The sequence below is a fragment of the Rhinolophus sinicus genome, linkage group LG03 (assembly GCF_036562045.2).
Source record: "Rhinolophus sinicus isolate RSC01 linkage group LG03, ASM3656204v1, whole genome shotgun sequence".
Taxonomy (NCBI): domain Eukaryota; kingdom Metazoa; phylum Chordata; class Mammalia; order Chiroptera; family Rhinolophidae; genus Rhinolophus; species Rhinolophus sinicus.
Window position 1 is genome coordinate 178577022 of NC_133753.1, and position 16369 is coordinate 178593390.

Sequence of the window (16369 nt, forward strand, 5' to 3'; positions counted from 1 at the left end):
ACATTTTCTAGCTTACTTTATTGTAAGAATACAATATATAATACGTATAACATAAAATATTTGTTAATCGACCTTATGATATCAGTAAAGCTTCTGGTCAACAGTATGCTGTTAGTAGTTAAGTTTGTGGGGAGCCAAAAGTCATACGTGGATTTTCGACTGCACAGGGGTCAGTGTCCCTAACTAACCTGTGTGTTGTGGAAGGCTCAACTGTACATGTATTGTTACTTTATTTCAGTTCAAACATATTGCTGCTTAGAGCAACTGTTTTAAAAAACATGGTACTTTGTTAGAAATTGGTAATTAACATGATGACATTTTTCTCACTTATAGTTTCTAAAATAATAGTTCTGTTATGAGGTTGTTCTCCTGTCAGTAAAAGATTGTGAGTTTTGCATGTTTGTTTATTTAAAAATCATTCTTAGCTAATAGGGCAATAATGGAACTTTACACTTAGGGCAGGGTTCATTCTTCTTTTTGATGGAGAACATAAACTTATTCAGAAGGTTGTCTTGATACTTTTGAAATTTTGTTTTTGACCACTTTCTTGTAGATCTGCTGGTAAGTTGCTTTTTACCTCATTGAATAAGAGAAACTTGAAGTCTACCCTTTTCCCCCTTTGTGCTTATGATATTGGCGATGTCTTATACATTTCTTTTGTGGGAATCTTTTAAATTACTTTGCCCATTCGATGAGGATTTGTTTGGTTAAAACTAGGTAATATAATCCACAAATCTCCTTACTCAGCGCATACCAATACAGTATGTCACTGTGCCCCAAACATTCTCGGCCGTCTCTGCGTTAACCCTCAACTTATGCCTGTTGGTGACATGCGGCGGCCCTCAGATAGTACTCAGGGCATTAACGTTAACTCCATATGGTAAATATTAGTAAATATAATTATTTTAAATGAAAGTGGAAGTGCTAATAACTTCTAAGTGTACCCTGATGGATCATTTTGTACATTCTTTGGAGATCACTGGCCTAAGCAGTCTTTGGTCAAGCTCATGTTGTGCTGCCATCGTTGACCAGTTCTGTTACTGCAAATTAGAATTAGTAATTAGTAATTATGTCAATTGGCCAAAGGAGCGTTTCTCAAAGTGGTAGTTACTTTTGTGGCAGATAAGTCACAGTGCTAAAGTTCTTTTTAGGGAACATTGTGAGTATTGCCTTAATGTTATTGATACCCACTTGGATGCCACTTTGCACTATGGAGATGTTTCCAGATGTTCCATCCATCAACGATCTCTTTCTAACATCATAGCTGCTGATGGCACATTGGGCTTTGGTTTAATAACATGTCCACCAAGTTTCCTTTGACAGTCTGTATACCTTAAATTGAATTCATACCAATGAACTTATTAGTATTAATTCAGTTAGTGTGGCATGCAGGGAGGTTGAACCTTAACATTTAAGGTGGCTGTGTACTTCTTAAATTTACCTGTTATGTGATGTTTTATGAGTGTAGCTTGGTACTCAATGTACAGGAAACTGGTAACTGAACTTGGTTCTCATTTTGGCCTGACGTTGCACTGTTTTCACCTGATTGAGGAGTGAAAAAGTGGCAGAAGTCTATAAGCTCTTCTCAAAAGTATTTAAATACAGTTAAAATTTTGTAAAACAGAGTATCCATTTGAATTAGGAATTTGAGTAAACGGTGAGGCTAATATAATACTTAGCAAGTTTAAAAAAAAATATCCTGTGAAGTTTAGGATGGCTATGAATGCCAGAATATCACTGGTAGTAGAACCTTAATTGCATATTCCTGACGTACATTAGGCATGAACCATAAATCAGCATAAAAGAAGAGAGTCAGAACGGGAGAAGAAAAAAAGCACTTTTTTTTTTTTTTTTTTTAAATCTCCTCTTACCACTCTCCTTACTTTTTCTTTTTAATTTTTAAAAATTTTTTTATTGGGGAAGGGGAACAGGACTTTATTGGGGGACAGTGTGTACTTCCAGGACTTTTTTCCAAGTCAAGTTGTTGTCCTTTCAATCTTAGTTGTGGAGGGTGCCGTTCAGCTTCAAGTTGTTGTCCTTTCATCTTAGTTGTGGAGGGCGCAGCTCAGCTCCAGGTCCAGTTGCCATTGTGGGAGTCGAACCAGCAACCTTGGGGTTGAGAGGATGTGCTCCAACCAACTGAGCCATCCGGGAGCTCAGTGGCAGTTCAGCTCAAGGTGCCGTGTTCACTCTTAGTTGCAGGGGGTGCTGCCCACCATCCCTTGTGGAACTCGAGGAATTGAACTGGCAACTCGAGGAATTGAACTGGCAACCTTGTGGTTGAGAGCCCACTGGCCCATGTGGGAATCGAACTGGCAGCCTTCGGAGTTAGGTGCATGGCGCTCCAACGGTCTGAGCCACTGGACCGGCCCCCACATTTCTTTTCAATTAAGAAAACATCTGTTTCCTACCTAGTATTGATAACAGCTTGCTGGTCTTTTTAAAAAAGCATTGTTTTTATTGTGGTAAAATGTATACCGCATGACACCATCTTAACCAATTTTAAGTGTTCAGTTCTGTGGCCAGCTTGTCGATAGGTACATTTAAAAATTTTTCAGTTGCTTCCAGATAATGATTAAATACCAGTTATTGCAGTAATACTGACATACGTGCTATGAAACTTAAAAAGTGCTTCCAGGCTGAAAGAATCTTAACACGTTGCGTACGGATCACGAGACTCTTCACGAGGGATTTAAACCCCGGTATGCAACGTGTTAAAATCCATTTGGGGAACAGTTGTATATTTCTAATTTGATAACAGATTAGAATTTAACAGTATGGTTCTCTGTAAGTACAGTAGCTCAGAAAAAAGAAATTTTGGGGAGCTTTAGTAGTTGGAGGAGGAAGTGGGACTTGGACTAGGCCTTTGAAGAGTCAGAATGAGACAGAAAGAAGGAAGTGGTCCTGTTCTGCAGGATTAGAGGCGGTAAATTGGTGGACTGTCCTCACACAGCTAAGGCTGCAAGCCTTTTGGATTTTCAAAACCATGTATTGTACTGTATTGTTGAGGGATACTTGCATAGGTGGTAAAGAAAAGAAAATGATGAACACAAGTGGTTCTGATGGTTACCTCTGAGGCAGAAAAGGACGTGGGGAGGCATCTAAGGTCCTGACAAAGGTTTCTTCTTTACCTGGGGGGGAGGGGATACCCAGGGGCTCATTTTGTTATCACTTCCACTGTATATCTGTACATGTTCAAACTACTGATATAGTGTAAGCATTATTATATATCTTGTCAATTAAAAAAATAAATATATATATATTTGAGGCAAAGACTTAAAAATGTTTAATGACTACTGTTTTTAAGAATAACGAGTTTCTGGCTTTCTGAAATCTTAAGACATGTAGTTGATCGGTTTGGTCACAAGGTGTCACTAGACCGCCAAATTTAATAACAGCTGCTTTTAATTTTGTAACATGATATCAAGGAAGATAGAAGTTTTCTGTAATGAAATTACTTAGGTACCTGTCAGTTTGTTATTTCCACTGAAGTAATTGCTGGGCAGGGGACATTGAAGAATGTTTCCTCTCTGTATATACTTCTCACAATTTCTCTTACAAAAAAGTGAACTATAAACAAATTCTATACATTTTAAGTTTGCTTGTATCGCTTATAAAGTTTCTTCACATAGTGAATAATTTAGGTACTAGTGAATAACAATATGGATCACAGTAACATGTTGATCTAAAATTTTAGTATTATTCATCAGTCATTTATTACAAAGTATTTAAACGTGTTTAATATTCTGCTTAAGTTGAAGCAGGTAATCTTTAGTCGCCAGTATAGGTGCTATTCTCGTACCTATTATAGTATCTTTATTGTGTCTTCTCTTTTTACCCATCCAACTACCCTCCTCCCATCCCAGTTTATACTGGTTTCTTAAAATATGCTAAACTCAGGGGTGACTTTATTCTTTGGATTTAGCTTAATTTGGTTCTTTTAAAATAAAAGGAAGAAATGTCAGGATGCCAAGACACTTTGACCACTCAGTTATTTCATTGTACCTTTTTTTGAGGTGTCCAAAATAGTATTAAACAACATTTTCATGTTACACAGTTTCAGCCTTCTGCTTATGAGATTTCTTCATTCTTTCAAATATCTGAGGGGATCTGAGTAACATTTTTGTTGAAGTGAGCATACAAGGTTTGCCCCTTTCTGGGGAATTGCTTGCTATAAAGGAGGTGATGTCTGGGTCCCTTTTTACTACTTCCCCCTGAGACAGAAACGATTGCCCATATAAGAAGGTCCAGTCAGAAATGGAACACTTTATTTGAAGGTGGGTCTGTCTGTGTTCAGGTTCTTCTCATTTTTAGTAGCAACACTAAACTGTAAGTTAGCATATTTTGGAATTGAGACATTCTCACAGTGACCTTGTAGGCGTTACTTGTTCATTGGTTGCCATATATAGGATTTAATTGTGGATAAGTTGTAGGTAAACCTTATTATGACTTCAAAATGATAGTAAGTCATGAACTACTAATTCCATTTATTTCCCATGAGAAAGAAAAAATGTTTTATAGCAGCATTAGAGATATTTTTTTAAATATTTGTTTATTTATTTATTTATGTCTGCAAAGAGAAATTTATAGGTTTCTCAGAATAAATCTTTTTCCCCCTGTTGTTTGGGAATACGTGGCCACAATATTCTCTGAGGCATAGAATACCTTCCTATTTGAGTAGTGAATTGCTACGGAATAGTACTTCTTTGATCACTGATAAATTGCTAGAAGCATAGATAATTAATAATTTATCTTAGAATTGAACTATAGTTTTTTTGTAGGCTTTTACATAAATTTGACTGTTGATTAATTTACGTTTATTAGTTTAAATTTCCCAAAGTTAATTGAGAATATCAGAAAACAACCTAGTCAATTCCAGTTTGATTTTGGCTGCCTACCACCTGCCAGAGACATTAGAAAACACAAAACAGAGTCCTTAAGAAAAATTTAGATCAAAATGGCGGTGTGAGGTGAGCCTCTGTAAAGCTCCCCTGGAATTTACAACTAATCGAACAACAATAACTCCACAAAGGACTCCCTGCACAGCAGACAGGCAAGACGAAGAGGCCCACTACTGAATTCACCTACAGGTGGGCGAGTCATGCGAGCGGGGGAGGAGGGAAGGGAGAAGTGCGGAAATGGAGCCGCGCGGGCGCAGGACGCAGACCCAGCTCAGTGCTCCGAGCTCGCTGCTTCCCAGAACCACCGCAGCTGTGAAAGAGGGAAGAACTCGGACTGCTAGGGCTCCGCTTATGGCCCACAGGGCTGAGGGGGCAGCATATAACACGGCTGAACCCAACGCTCACGGCAGAGACCTCGGAGCAAAGACTGAGGGAAGAAGGCTGAAAACGGTGGTTTAAGCCCTCACTGCCGAGCAGAGAACGGAAGCCTTAGGCACTGAGACTAACGCCCCCCTCCCTACCCTCCCAGAGCTCGCCCCGTCCCGACCTGCCCGGTGCTAGAAGCGGAACAGCAGCAGTGTCAGATCAAAAGAACAGAATATTTGCTGTTCTGAGAACTGTGGACCGCAGACACAGATTCGCAGCCTAACTAGTTCTGGGAAAGGGGAGGGAGCTGTGGAAGCAGGACCGGCTGTGGTGGTGGTGGCCGCCATTGCTCTGGGCCACCTCTCACAACTCACCCGGCCCCTGACCCCACCTATCTGGGTGGATCCCTGCAGGAGTAAACAGAACTGCTGAAACATACGGGCTCGGGCTCTGGAGCTGGAAGAGCTTTGAAACTTCAAAAGCTCTCCACATACCCACACGGACTCTGCACCCTGTGACCCAGGCGAGCTATTAACAGAGGAGAAGCCCGTTTCCCAGGGAATCCCCCCATTGTGTGAGAAGCTGGAATAGTGCAGAAAAAACAGCACTATTGTGTGGGAGAAGACAAATAAGCTGCAGTCGGAGAAAAAATAAAACATTCTACCAACAAGTACTAGAAAACAAAAGAAAGACCTCTTCCTATCATATCAACCTGTTGCAGAAGCCACTCCTGTAGATGTCTAGGAAGAGAAATAATAAATCAGTAATTGCCATGAATAACCAAGGCAACAAGACAGCTCAGAAAGAAAGTGAAAAGTCTCCAGAAAAGGAACGTAAAGATATGGAAATACGTAACTTAAATGACAGAGAATTCAAGATTGCAGTTCTGAAAAAACTCAACGAGATGCAAGAAAACACAGAAAGGCAGTTTAATGAACTCAGAAACACAAAGAACAGCATGAGCATTTTACGAAAGAGATTGAAATTTTAAAAAAGAACCAAGTAGAATTTCTGGAGATTAAGAACTCAATAGAAGAAATTAAGAATGAAATAGCCAGCTTAGGTAGTAGAGTTGACCAGATGGAGGAAAGAATCAGTGACATCGAAGATAGAAACCTGGAAATGACACAGATGGAAGAAGAAAGAGACTTGAGACTTAAAAGAAATGAAAGAACTCTACAAGAACTTTCTGACTCCATCAGAAAGAGCAATATAAGAATAATGGGCATACCAGAAGGAGAAGAAAGAGAGAAGGGAACAGAGAATATATTCAAACAAATTGTTGATGAGAACTTCCCAAACTTGTGGACAGAACTGGATCCTCGAATCCAAGAAGCAAATAGAACACCTAGTTACCTCAATCCCAACAGGCCTTCTCCAAGGCACATTGTATTGAAGCTGTCTAAAATCAACGACAAAGAAAGAATCCTCAAGGCAGCCAGGGAAAAGAAGATGGTAAGCTACAAAGGAAAGCCCATTAGATTTTCATCAGATTTTTCAGCAGAAACTCTACAAGCCAGGAGGGAGTGGTACCAAATATTCAAAGTATTGAAAGAGAGAAATTATGAGCCAAGAATAATATATCCAGCAAAGATATCCTTTAGATATGAAGGAGGAATAAAGACCTTTCCAGACATACAGAAACTGAGGGAATTTTCTAATACACGACCTGCACTACAAGAAATACTAAAGGAGGCTATTCGACCATCATCAACAGGGACAATTTATGGCAACCAAAACATAAAAAGGGGGAAAGTAAAGGCCTGAACCGGAATATGGGAATGGAGAAAGTAAGCCAGTAAGCGTGCTGAAGAAAATGGAATACTCTAAAAATCAAACTTTCTTTTACATAAACTTAAGGGTAACCACTCAAAAATATCCAGAACTGAAATATATACTGTAATAAAAGAAGAAACAGAGGGAAACATAGATTACCACCACACAGAAATAATAGACAACAACAAAAAGGCAAAGAAACAATGGAGACACAGCCTTACCAGAAAACTAAAGATAGAATGACAGGAAATCCTCACATATCAATAATCACCCTAAATGTAAATGGACTAAACTCACCAATAAAAAGGCACAGAGTAGCAGATTGGATCAAAAAACTAAACCCAACCATATGCTGTCTCCAAGAGACACATCTCAGCTACAAGGACAAGCATAGACTCAAAGTGAAAGGGTGGAAATTGACACTCCAAGCAAATGGTACCAGAGAAAATCAGGTGTAGCCATAATGATATCAGATGAAACAGACTTCAGGGTGAAAAAGATAACAAGAGACAAAGATGGACATTTCATAATGGTGAAGGGGACTATACAACAAAAGACATAACAGTCATCAGTATTTATGCCCCCAATCAGGGAGTGCCAAAATATACCAAGCAACTACTAACAGAACTAAAGGGAGAAATTGACCAAAACACAATTATACGAGGGGACTTAAATACATCATTGACAGCTATGGATAAATCATCCAAACAGAAAATAAATAACGAAATAGCAGCCCTAAATGACACATTAGATGAAATGGACATAATTGACATATATAGAGCACTTCATCCTAAAACATCAGACTATACATTCTTTTCTAGTGTACATGGAACATTCTCAAGTATAGACCATATATTGGGACATAAAATCAGCCTCAGCAAATTTAAGAAGATTGAAATCATACCAAGCATATTCTCTGATCACAAGGCTTTGAAATTGGGTATCAACTGCAAAAAGAAAGCAGGAAAAAACACATACATGGAGATTAAACAACATACTTTTAAAGAACGACTGGGTCAAAGAAGAAATTAGAGGAGAGATCAAAAGATACATAGAAACAAATGACAATGAAAATACATCCTACCAAAATTTTTGGGATGCAGCGAAAGCAGTTTTAAGAGGGAAATTTATATCATTACAGGCCTATCTCAAGAAACAAGAAAAATCCCAAATAAATAACCTCATGTTATACATTAAAGAACTAGAAAAAGAAGAACAAGTGAAACCCAAGGTCAGCAGAAGAAAGGAAATAACAAAAATCAGAGCAGAACTAAATGAAATAGAGAACAAAAAGACAATAGAAAAAAATTAATGTGACAAAGAGCTGGTTCTTTGAAAAGATTAACAAAATTGACAAACCCTTGGCTAGACTCACTAAGATATTAAGAGAGAGGACACTAATTAGCAAAATCAGAAATGAAAAAGGGAAATATCATGGACACCACAGAAATACAAAGGATCATCCAAGAATACTATGAAGGACTATATGCCACCAAATTCAATAACCTAGAAGAAATGGACAAGTTCTTAGAAACTTATAGCCTTCCAAGGCTGAACCATGAAGAACTGGAAAATCTAAACAGACCGACCACCAGTAACGAAATTGAATCAGTCATCCAAAACCTTCCCAAAAGCAAAAGTCCAGGACCAGATGGCTTCACTAGTGAATTCTACCAAACCTTCAAAGAGGATCTAATACCTGTCCTGCTCAAACTCTTCCAAAAAATTGAAGAAGAGACAGTCCTCCCTAACTCATTTTATGAGGCCAACATTACCTTGATACCAAAACCTGGTAAGGACAACACAAAAAAAGAAAACTACAGACCAATATCTCTGATGAATACAATGCAAAAATCCTAAACAAAATTGTAGCAAATTGAATACAACAATGCATTAATTAATACGTTGCGTACGGAGGGGTATAAATCCCTCCTGAAGATTCTCGTGATCCGTACGCAACGTGTTAAAATTATTCATCACGACCAAGTGGGGTTCATCCCCGGGGCACAAGGATGGTTCAACATCCACAAATCCATCAATGTGATACATCACATAAACAAAATAAAGGACAAAAATCATATGATTATATCAATTGATACAGAAAAAGCATTTGACAAGATACAACATCCATTTATGATTAAAACACTTAATAAAATTAGGTATAGAAGGAAAATACCTTAACATGATAAAGGCCATAAATGACAAGCCCTCGGCTTATCTCATAATTAATGGTGAGAATCTGAAGCCCTTTGTTCTACGTTCAGGAACACGACAGGGCTGTCCTGTATCACCTCTGCTTTTCAACATAGTGTTGGAAGTCCTTGCCAGAGCAATCAGGCAAGAGAAAGAAACAAAAGGCATCCAAATTGGGAATGAAGAAGTTAAATTATCACTCTTTGCAGATGACATGATGCTATATATAGAAAACCCTAAAAATTCCACCAAAAAGCTATTAGAAACAATCAACGAATACAGTAAAGTGGCTGGCTACAAAATCAACGTACAAAAGTCCATTGCATTCCTATATGCTAACAATGAAATCTCAGAAAAAGAAATACAAAAACAATTCCTTTTGCAATTGCAACAAAAAGAATAAAATACCTAGGAATAAACTTAACCAAGGATGTGAAGGACATATATGCTGAAAACTATAAGACATTTTTGAAAGAAATTGAAGAAGACACCAAGAAATGGAAACACATTCCGTGCTCATGGATTGGAAGAATCAACATAGTTAAAATGGCCATATTACCCAAAGCAATATACAGATTCAATGCAATCCCCATCAAAATCCCAATGGCATTTTTTAAAGCAACCAACACTTCATTATTTGAAAATATTGCTTTAAGTTCCTAGTTTTACAGTGAATTACAGAATGAAAAATAATAGTTCCAGATCATTTACTCTTTAAAAAGTAGCAATCTTTTCATTGTGTTTATATTTTCCTTTAAATTATTTAGATATTTTTAAAGTTCTTGTCTACTAATTCTGTCATCTCTGTCATGTCTGATTTGGTTGACAGTTTCTGTTGATTTTTTTCTCTTAGTTTTGGGTCACATTTTCCATCTTCACAAGTTTAGTAATTTTTTATTGGATGGTAGACATTGTTCATGCTATGTTATTGAGTGCTGAATTTTGTTTTGATAGGCAGTTACGTGTAGATCAACTTGTTTTTAAACTTTGTTAGGCCAGGTATAGAGTAGCCTTTTTCTCAAGGGCTAGTTTAGCCCTACTACTAAGGGCTAAACTTCTGGAATCCCTTCTGAATATCCTGGGTGTTCAGTGAGGTCTTTCCACTCAGGCTAGTTGTCATTCAAATTTTTTCCAGCCCTTTTCAGCTTACAACTTTTTGGTAGCGTTTCTTTGCCTAGCCTTGTAGAGTTTCTCACCTTAACACGTTGCTTACAGCGAGGTTTAAATCCCTCGTGAAGATTCTCGTGATCCGTACGCAACGTGTTAACACACATGGCTTCGTTTTTAGCTAGATTTAAGAGAGTACGACCAAGATTTCTAAGCTCTTGTTCTGCATAGTTCTCTTTTGTCCAGTACTCTGCCTTGCATATTCCAGCTGCCTTAGCTTCTGATCTCTGCCTTCTTAACACAGTGTGACTCCTGTGTTCTGCTTTGGGCCTTCTGTCCTGCCCTGTTTCCTGGGATGTGCCTTCAGGTAGTAAGCTTGGGCGATAGTAGGGCTCACCTAGGTTTATCTCCAGGATCACAGCTCTGGGCTGTCTTTTGACTAGCAGCTGAAAGCAGTTGTTTCATATCTTTTATCCATATTTCTAATTGATTAAGGTCAGAGGGCAAGTTCAGGACTGATTACTCTATTACAGCCCTGTATTTTGTACTGTTAAGTCATATCGTAAAATAATTGTGTCTATGTAACTAAATAGTAACATATTTTAAGACAGCACTATGCACCAGAATTTTCTGTGACAATGGAATTACTCTGTTTCTGTGCAGTTCAGTCAGTAGCCACTGGCCACATATGGCTATTGAGCACTTGAAATGTAGCTTGTACAGCTAAGGAACTAAATTTTTTATTAATTTAGATTTAATAGCCGCATGTGGTTAATGGTTCCTATAGTAGACAGTACAGTTTAAGATTTTCTCTTAATATTATAGAATTTCAACCTTACAGCTTTTGCATATAATAAAAGTGCCTGTGGTTCATCTTTAACATGCACCAATTTAGAAAATTACTATAGTGTTTTTTTTCCAAATTATAAAAATAGTTACATTGGAGATCATTTGGAAAATGCAGAAAGTACAAAAAAGAAAATTTGTCCACATAATCCCTAAAGATAACCAAGATTAACATTTTGATATGTTCCCTTCCAGTGTTCTATAGAGAAAAAAACATTTTAGTGAAAAATCATTTGGTTCTGTCTCAAAAGTAAATGTGTATAAATAACAAGATTAAAATGGTGAAAACATTTTGTCCTTCAAGAATTAGCTTTATATTATTTGCCATCAAAAAATAGTATTGCCTATATAGGCTTTCCTATTAAGCTAGGAAAGCCTAGCTTTATTGGCTGCATGTATGTAGCAGTTTCAGGAATAACATATTAATTGGGAAACATTTTTTGTTTTTTTTGTCTTATTTGTTGCAGAGTGGTGTTTAACGGAAAATAAACATCTTTATTTTGCTATTTGCTGATTTTTGACAATAGCTGGAGAGAGGCCAAACATAATATTTGGCTCATTTCCACATAGGGTAACTGGTTTGAACACTGCCTTCAGTTTGGTCTTTTGAGTAACTTTTGTACCTGAAAATGTGCCAGGTGCTTAGAATTCAAAGGCCTGGCCCTCAAAGGGTTCATGGTTTAGTTGACAAGAAAACACAGTTGGATTTTTCTTCTATTTCTCTAGAGGAAAAAAAATCAAATTTTACTGTTTATTTTAATAGTACAAAATTTTATAAAATAAGCCAATAATACCTATCACTTCTTTTTTAAACAATTAAAATTTTAAACTACAGTTGACATACAATATTATATTAGTTTCAGGTGTACAACAGAGTGATTACATATTTATATACTTTACAAAGTGATCACACTAGTAAGTCTCTTACCCATCTTACCCATATAGTTATTAAAATATTATTGACTATATTCCCTATGCTGTACTTTACATTCCTGTGATTGTTATTATAACTGGCAATTTGTACATCTTAATCCCTTTACTTTTTCCACCCATTGCCCTAAGCCCCCCTCCCAATCTGGCAACCATCAGTTTGTTCTCTGTATCTGTGAGTTTGTTTTGTTTATTTTGTTTTTTATATTGCACATATAAGTGAAATTATATGGTATTTATTTTTCTGTCTGACGTATCTCACTTAGCATAATATCCTCTAGGTTCATCCATGTTGTCACAAATCACAAGATTTCATTCTTTTTTATGGCTGAGTAGTATTCCATTGTATATATGTATCACATCTTTATCTTTGCATCTGTTGATATGATCATATGATTTTTATCCTTCATTTTGTTTATGGAGTATATCACGTTAATTGATTTGAGGATATTGAACCAGCCTTGCATCCTGGGAATAAATCCTCCTTGGTCATGTATATGATCTTTTTAATGTATTGCTGAATTCGTTTTGCTAATATTTTGTTGAGGTTTTTGCATCTATATTCATGAGGGATATTGGCCTATAATTTTCTTATTTTATAGTGTCTTTATCTAGGTTTGGTATCAGGGTAATGCTGGCCTCATAAAATGGGTTTGAGAACCTTCTCTCCTTTTCCTTTTTTGGAATAGTTTGAGAAGGATAGGTGTTAATTCTTTTTTGATTGTTTGGTAAAATTTACCTGAAGCCATCTTGTCCAGGACTTTTGTTTGTTGGGAATTTTTTGATTACTGATTCATTAGTGGTTATGGTCTGTTCAGATTTTCTGTTTCTTCCTGATTCAGTCTTAGAAGATTGTATGTTACTAGGAATTTGTCCATTTCTTCTAGGTTGTCTAATTGGTTGGCATACAATTGTTTGTAGTACTTTCTTACAATCTTTTCCATTTCTCTGGTGTCAGTTGTCACATCTCTTTCCTTTTCCGACTTTATTTATTTGGCCCCTTTTTTTCTTGATGAGTCTGGCTAAAGGTTTATCAATTTTGTTTATCTTTTTATAGAACCAGCTGTTTATTTCAGTGATCTTTTCTGTGTGTATGTGGTTTTTTAAAAAAGACTCTATTATGTTTATTTCCACTTGGGTCTTTATATTTCCTTCTTCCTACTCACTTTGAGCTTTGTTCTTTTTCTAGTTGAAACAGTTTGCCACTTGTGCCAGGCTTGAGGTAGCTTAAGCAAGAGATACAGGGCACACCGAGGCCAGCTGCTGTGTGTTTGGGGTTTTTGGACCTTTGAGAGATTTTAGGAAAGGCCGCAGTAAGAGTGAGGCAGGCTGCTTGTTGGAGGAGCTGGTGGAAGAGGTTCTACCAGGTGCATGTGTTAGTTGGGGTGGGATCTTAGGGAATCACCAGGGCAGGATGAATGGTGTTAGGTTAATGGAGAGCTCAGATGTGGCACCCACGTGCTCTGGACTGGCTGGGTGGGGGAGGGCTCACCAAAGGAGGCATAGGTGCCCGCCAACACATGTGTCTTTGGAGAGAGCTGTCCTGACCCCTGCCCCTATTTCCTCTTCATACCTCCCTGGCACGATTTTCGAGCTGCTGTCCTGGAGCCCAGAGTGAGTGAGTTCGTGAGCAACCAAGTCTGTGTGCAGGCCTCTCAAGAGAAATGCCTGGGACTCCAGCAGCCCTCTGTCTCTACTGGAATGTAATTCCTGCTGGTTTTCACAGCCAGATGTTGTGGGGACTTCTCTTCCTGGCAGTGGTGCTCTGGGCTGGGGAGGCCAGTGTCGGCTGGGACCCCTCGCTCCTCATGTGGGGCCTCCACAGCAGAGATATCGCACCTGATTCTTAATCGCCGTGCTGTGGGTGTGGGACTGTCCCTTTCATGTCTCCACCCCTCCTACCAGTCTCATGTCTTCTTTGTATCTTTAGTTATATATAGCACTTCTGGCCAGCTAGTCTTCAAGTGGTGCTCAGTGATGGTTGTTCTGTAATTTAGTTGTAATTGTGATATGGTTGTGGGAAGAGGTGAGTACAGCGTTTCCCTACCTGCCCTCTTAATGGAAGTCAATACCTATCATTTCTAACTTCTGAAATCTTTTGTTTAGGTGAGACGTGGAATCCATTAAAACTGCATTATCAGTTAAGAAATGTGCGGGAACGATTAGCTAAAAACCTGGTAGAAAAGGGCGTATTGACAACAGAGAAACAGAACTTCCTACTGTTTGACATGACGACACATCCCCTCACCAACAACAACATTAAGCAGCGCCTCATCAAGAAGGTCCAGGAAGCTGTTCTGGACAAATGGGTGAATGACCCTCACCGCATGGACAAGCGCTTGCTGGCCCTCATTTACCTCGCCCATGCCTCCGATGTTCTGGAGAATGCGTTTGCGCCCCTTCTGGATGAGCAGTACGATTTAGCCACCAAGAGAGTGCGGCAGCTCCTGGACTTAGACCCCGAAGTGGAATGTCTGAAGGCCAACACCAACGAGGTTCTGTGGGCGGTGGTGGCCGCGTTCACCAAGTAACTGCTCAGAGGGAAGTGTTCTCCTCGCTCGTAAACCAGGAGCTTTTCTTCGCTCGGCTTCTGGTTTTCTGCATTTGTACTTTCCCACATTATAATTGATTGGCTTTTGTTTTATGAAATGATAGGTGGCTTTCTTTTGATGTATGCAGGATTCTGCTGGTACGAGAGGCTTTCCTCTTTCTGTTTTTAAAAAAGTTTTACTGCCATATTGGCATTCTGTTCCTTGTTGCCATTCTCGCTGTTTCTGGCACGCTTTGACTTTCGAAGTACCTTCAGTCTCCTTCATGCACATCTTTTGGGGTTACCTCAGGTTGAGTTTTCCCCACATGTGCATGTACATCTCATTTCTGCCTGCAGTTCAGACAGAAGTCACAAAAAGGCCTTTAACTTACCAAAGGTAAATATCTGTATCTATTAGGACGTTTTATACATTAGACTTCAGTTGAGATGTATACTTAGCAAAATTATTTTTAAATTGAAACAACACAGTAAATAATATAAAATGCCCCTTGGATTTTGCTTTTATGTAAATCTATTATAACACTTGTTATGATTTTAACTATTAAATCATAAAGGTCCATTTGTTTCACAAAGCCAGTTTGGGATGGGCTGCATTCCAGTTATGCTGTATATAGTTTGAATTATATAAATTGCCCCTTCTGGCCACCTCTGCCTCCATCTTAGTATTTTGCAGATTTAATTAGTTGTACACCTGGTGCCCCTCACTCACTTTAGTCATTATTATTTGGCAAAACAGACCTCTCAGCATTGAAGGAGAGAGAAAAGACGTGTGTCTGATTGGTCCAAAAATTTTTTTTTTAGCTATTCCATTCATGGTACTCTTTGCTTGTGCATCTCCTTTTTGGAATGATTTTTGGGTCTTACCGTTTTTATCATTTCTATAGGGAAGAGCCTTGTGACCAGTACTAATCTTGAGTACAGTTTTTTTTCTTTTTTTAACCACAAGTGAATTAATGTCTGCTTTTAAATGTCATTCATCTACTTACACTTTCTTGGTGGGAAAAAAAAATCAAATGTCAGTTCTAGCAGATGTTGCATGTAAATTGTTAGCAAATAATGACTACAACTCAGATGATTAAGAATTTTGTAACAGAAAGCTCTGCTATGTTTTAATTTTTATATACAATTATGATAATTAGCACATTATAAGAATATAAACCTTTGCTTTTTAAAGTTTATTTTTACTATTTCTTTATCACTGTTTATCATAATCACCTTCGTTTCATAATGTAAATACTATATATTGAACAAATTAAATGTCAAATTTTTTATTACCGTAGTTCATGTTAAAGTGGGGCTTTCAGGTGTGTAGAGGTTTGCTTTGATTAACATTCAATGCAAAAGTACTAGGTGGTGTGTAATTCTAGAGTTGAATTTTAAGAGATTAATATGTATACTATCTTTTTATCTGAAGTAATAAATAAACTATGATTTTGAAAGTGCCTGAATTAGAGCAAGCATATCATTTGTATTTTTGTAGTCTACCTTAGTTTTCTTTCTAATGAAGGTTTACTTAGCCTTAATATAGTGTGGTAATATTTTAATTCAGGGGTTAGTAAACTTTTCTTACACAGCCAAATAGTAAAATATTTTAGGCTTTAGGTTACATATGGTGTCTGTTGCAACCACTCAACTTTGCTGAATGAGAGTTGCCATAGACAATACAAATAGATGGGCAAGACTGTGTTCTGATAAAACC

The 16369-nt window shown here is 37.8% G+C and overlaps 1 protein-coding gene across 2 annotated transcripts in view; it reads left to right on the forward strand.

Moving 5' to 3' along the window:
* The window catches only part of GOLPH3 (golgi phosphoprotein 3), a 47613-nt gene extending 31495 nt beyond the window's left edge, over window positions 1-16118 (forward strand). For both annotated transcript variants that reach the window (XM_019737299.2, XM_019737300.2), the window contains one exon: window positions 14226-16118. In XM_019737299.2, coding sequence (XP_019592858.1) covers window positions 14226-14650 — 425 coding nt within the window. In that variant the 3' untranslated portion in view covers window positions 14651-16118. The remainder of the gene's footprint in view (window positions 1-14225) is intronic.
* Window positions 16119-16369: the final 251 nt, after the last annotated feature.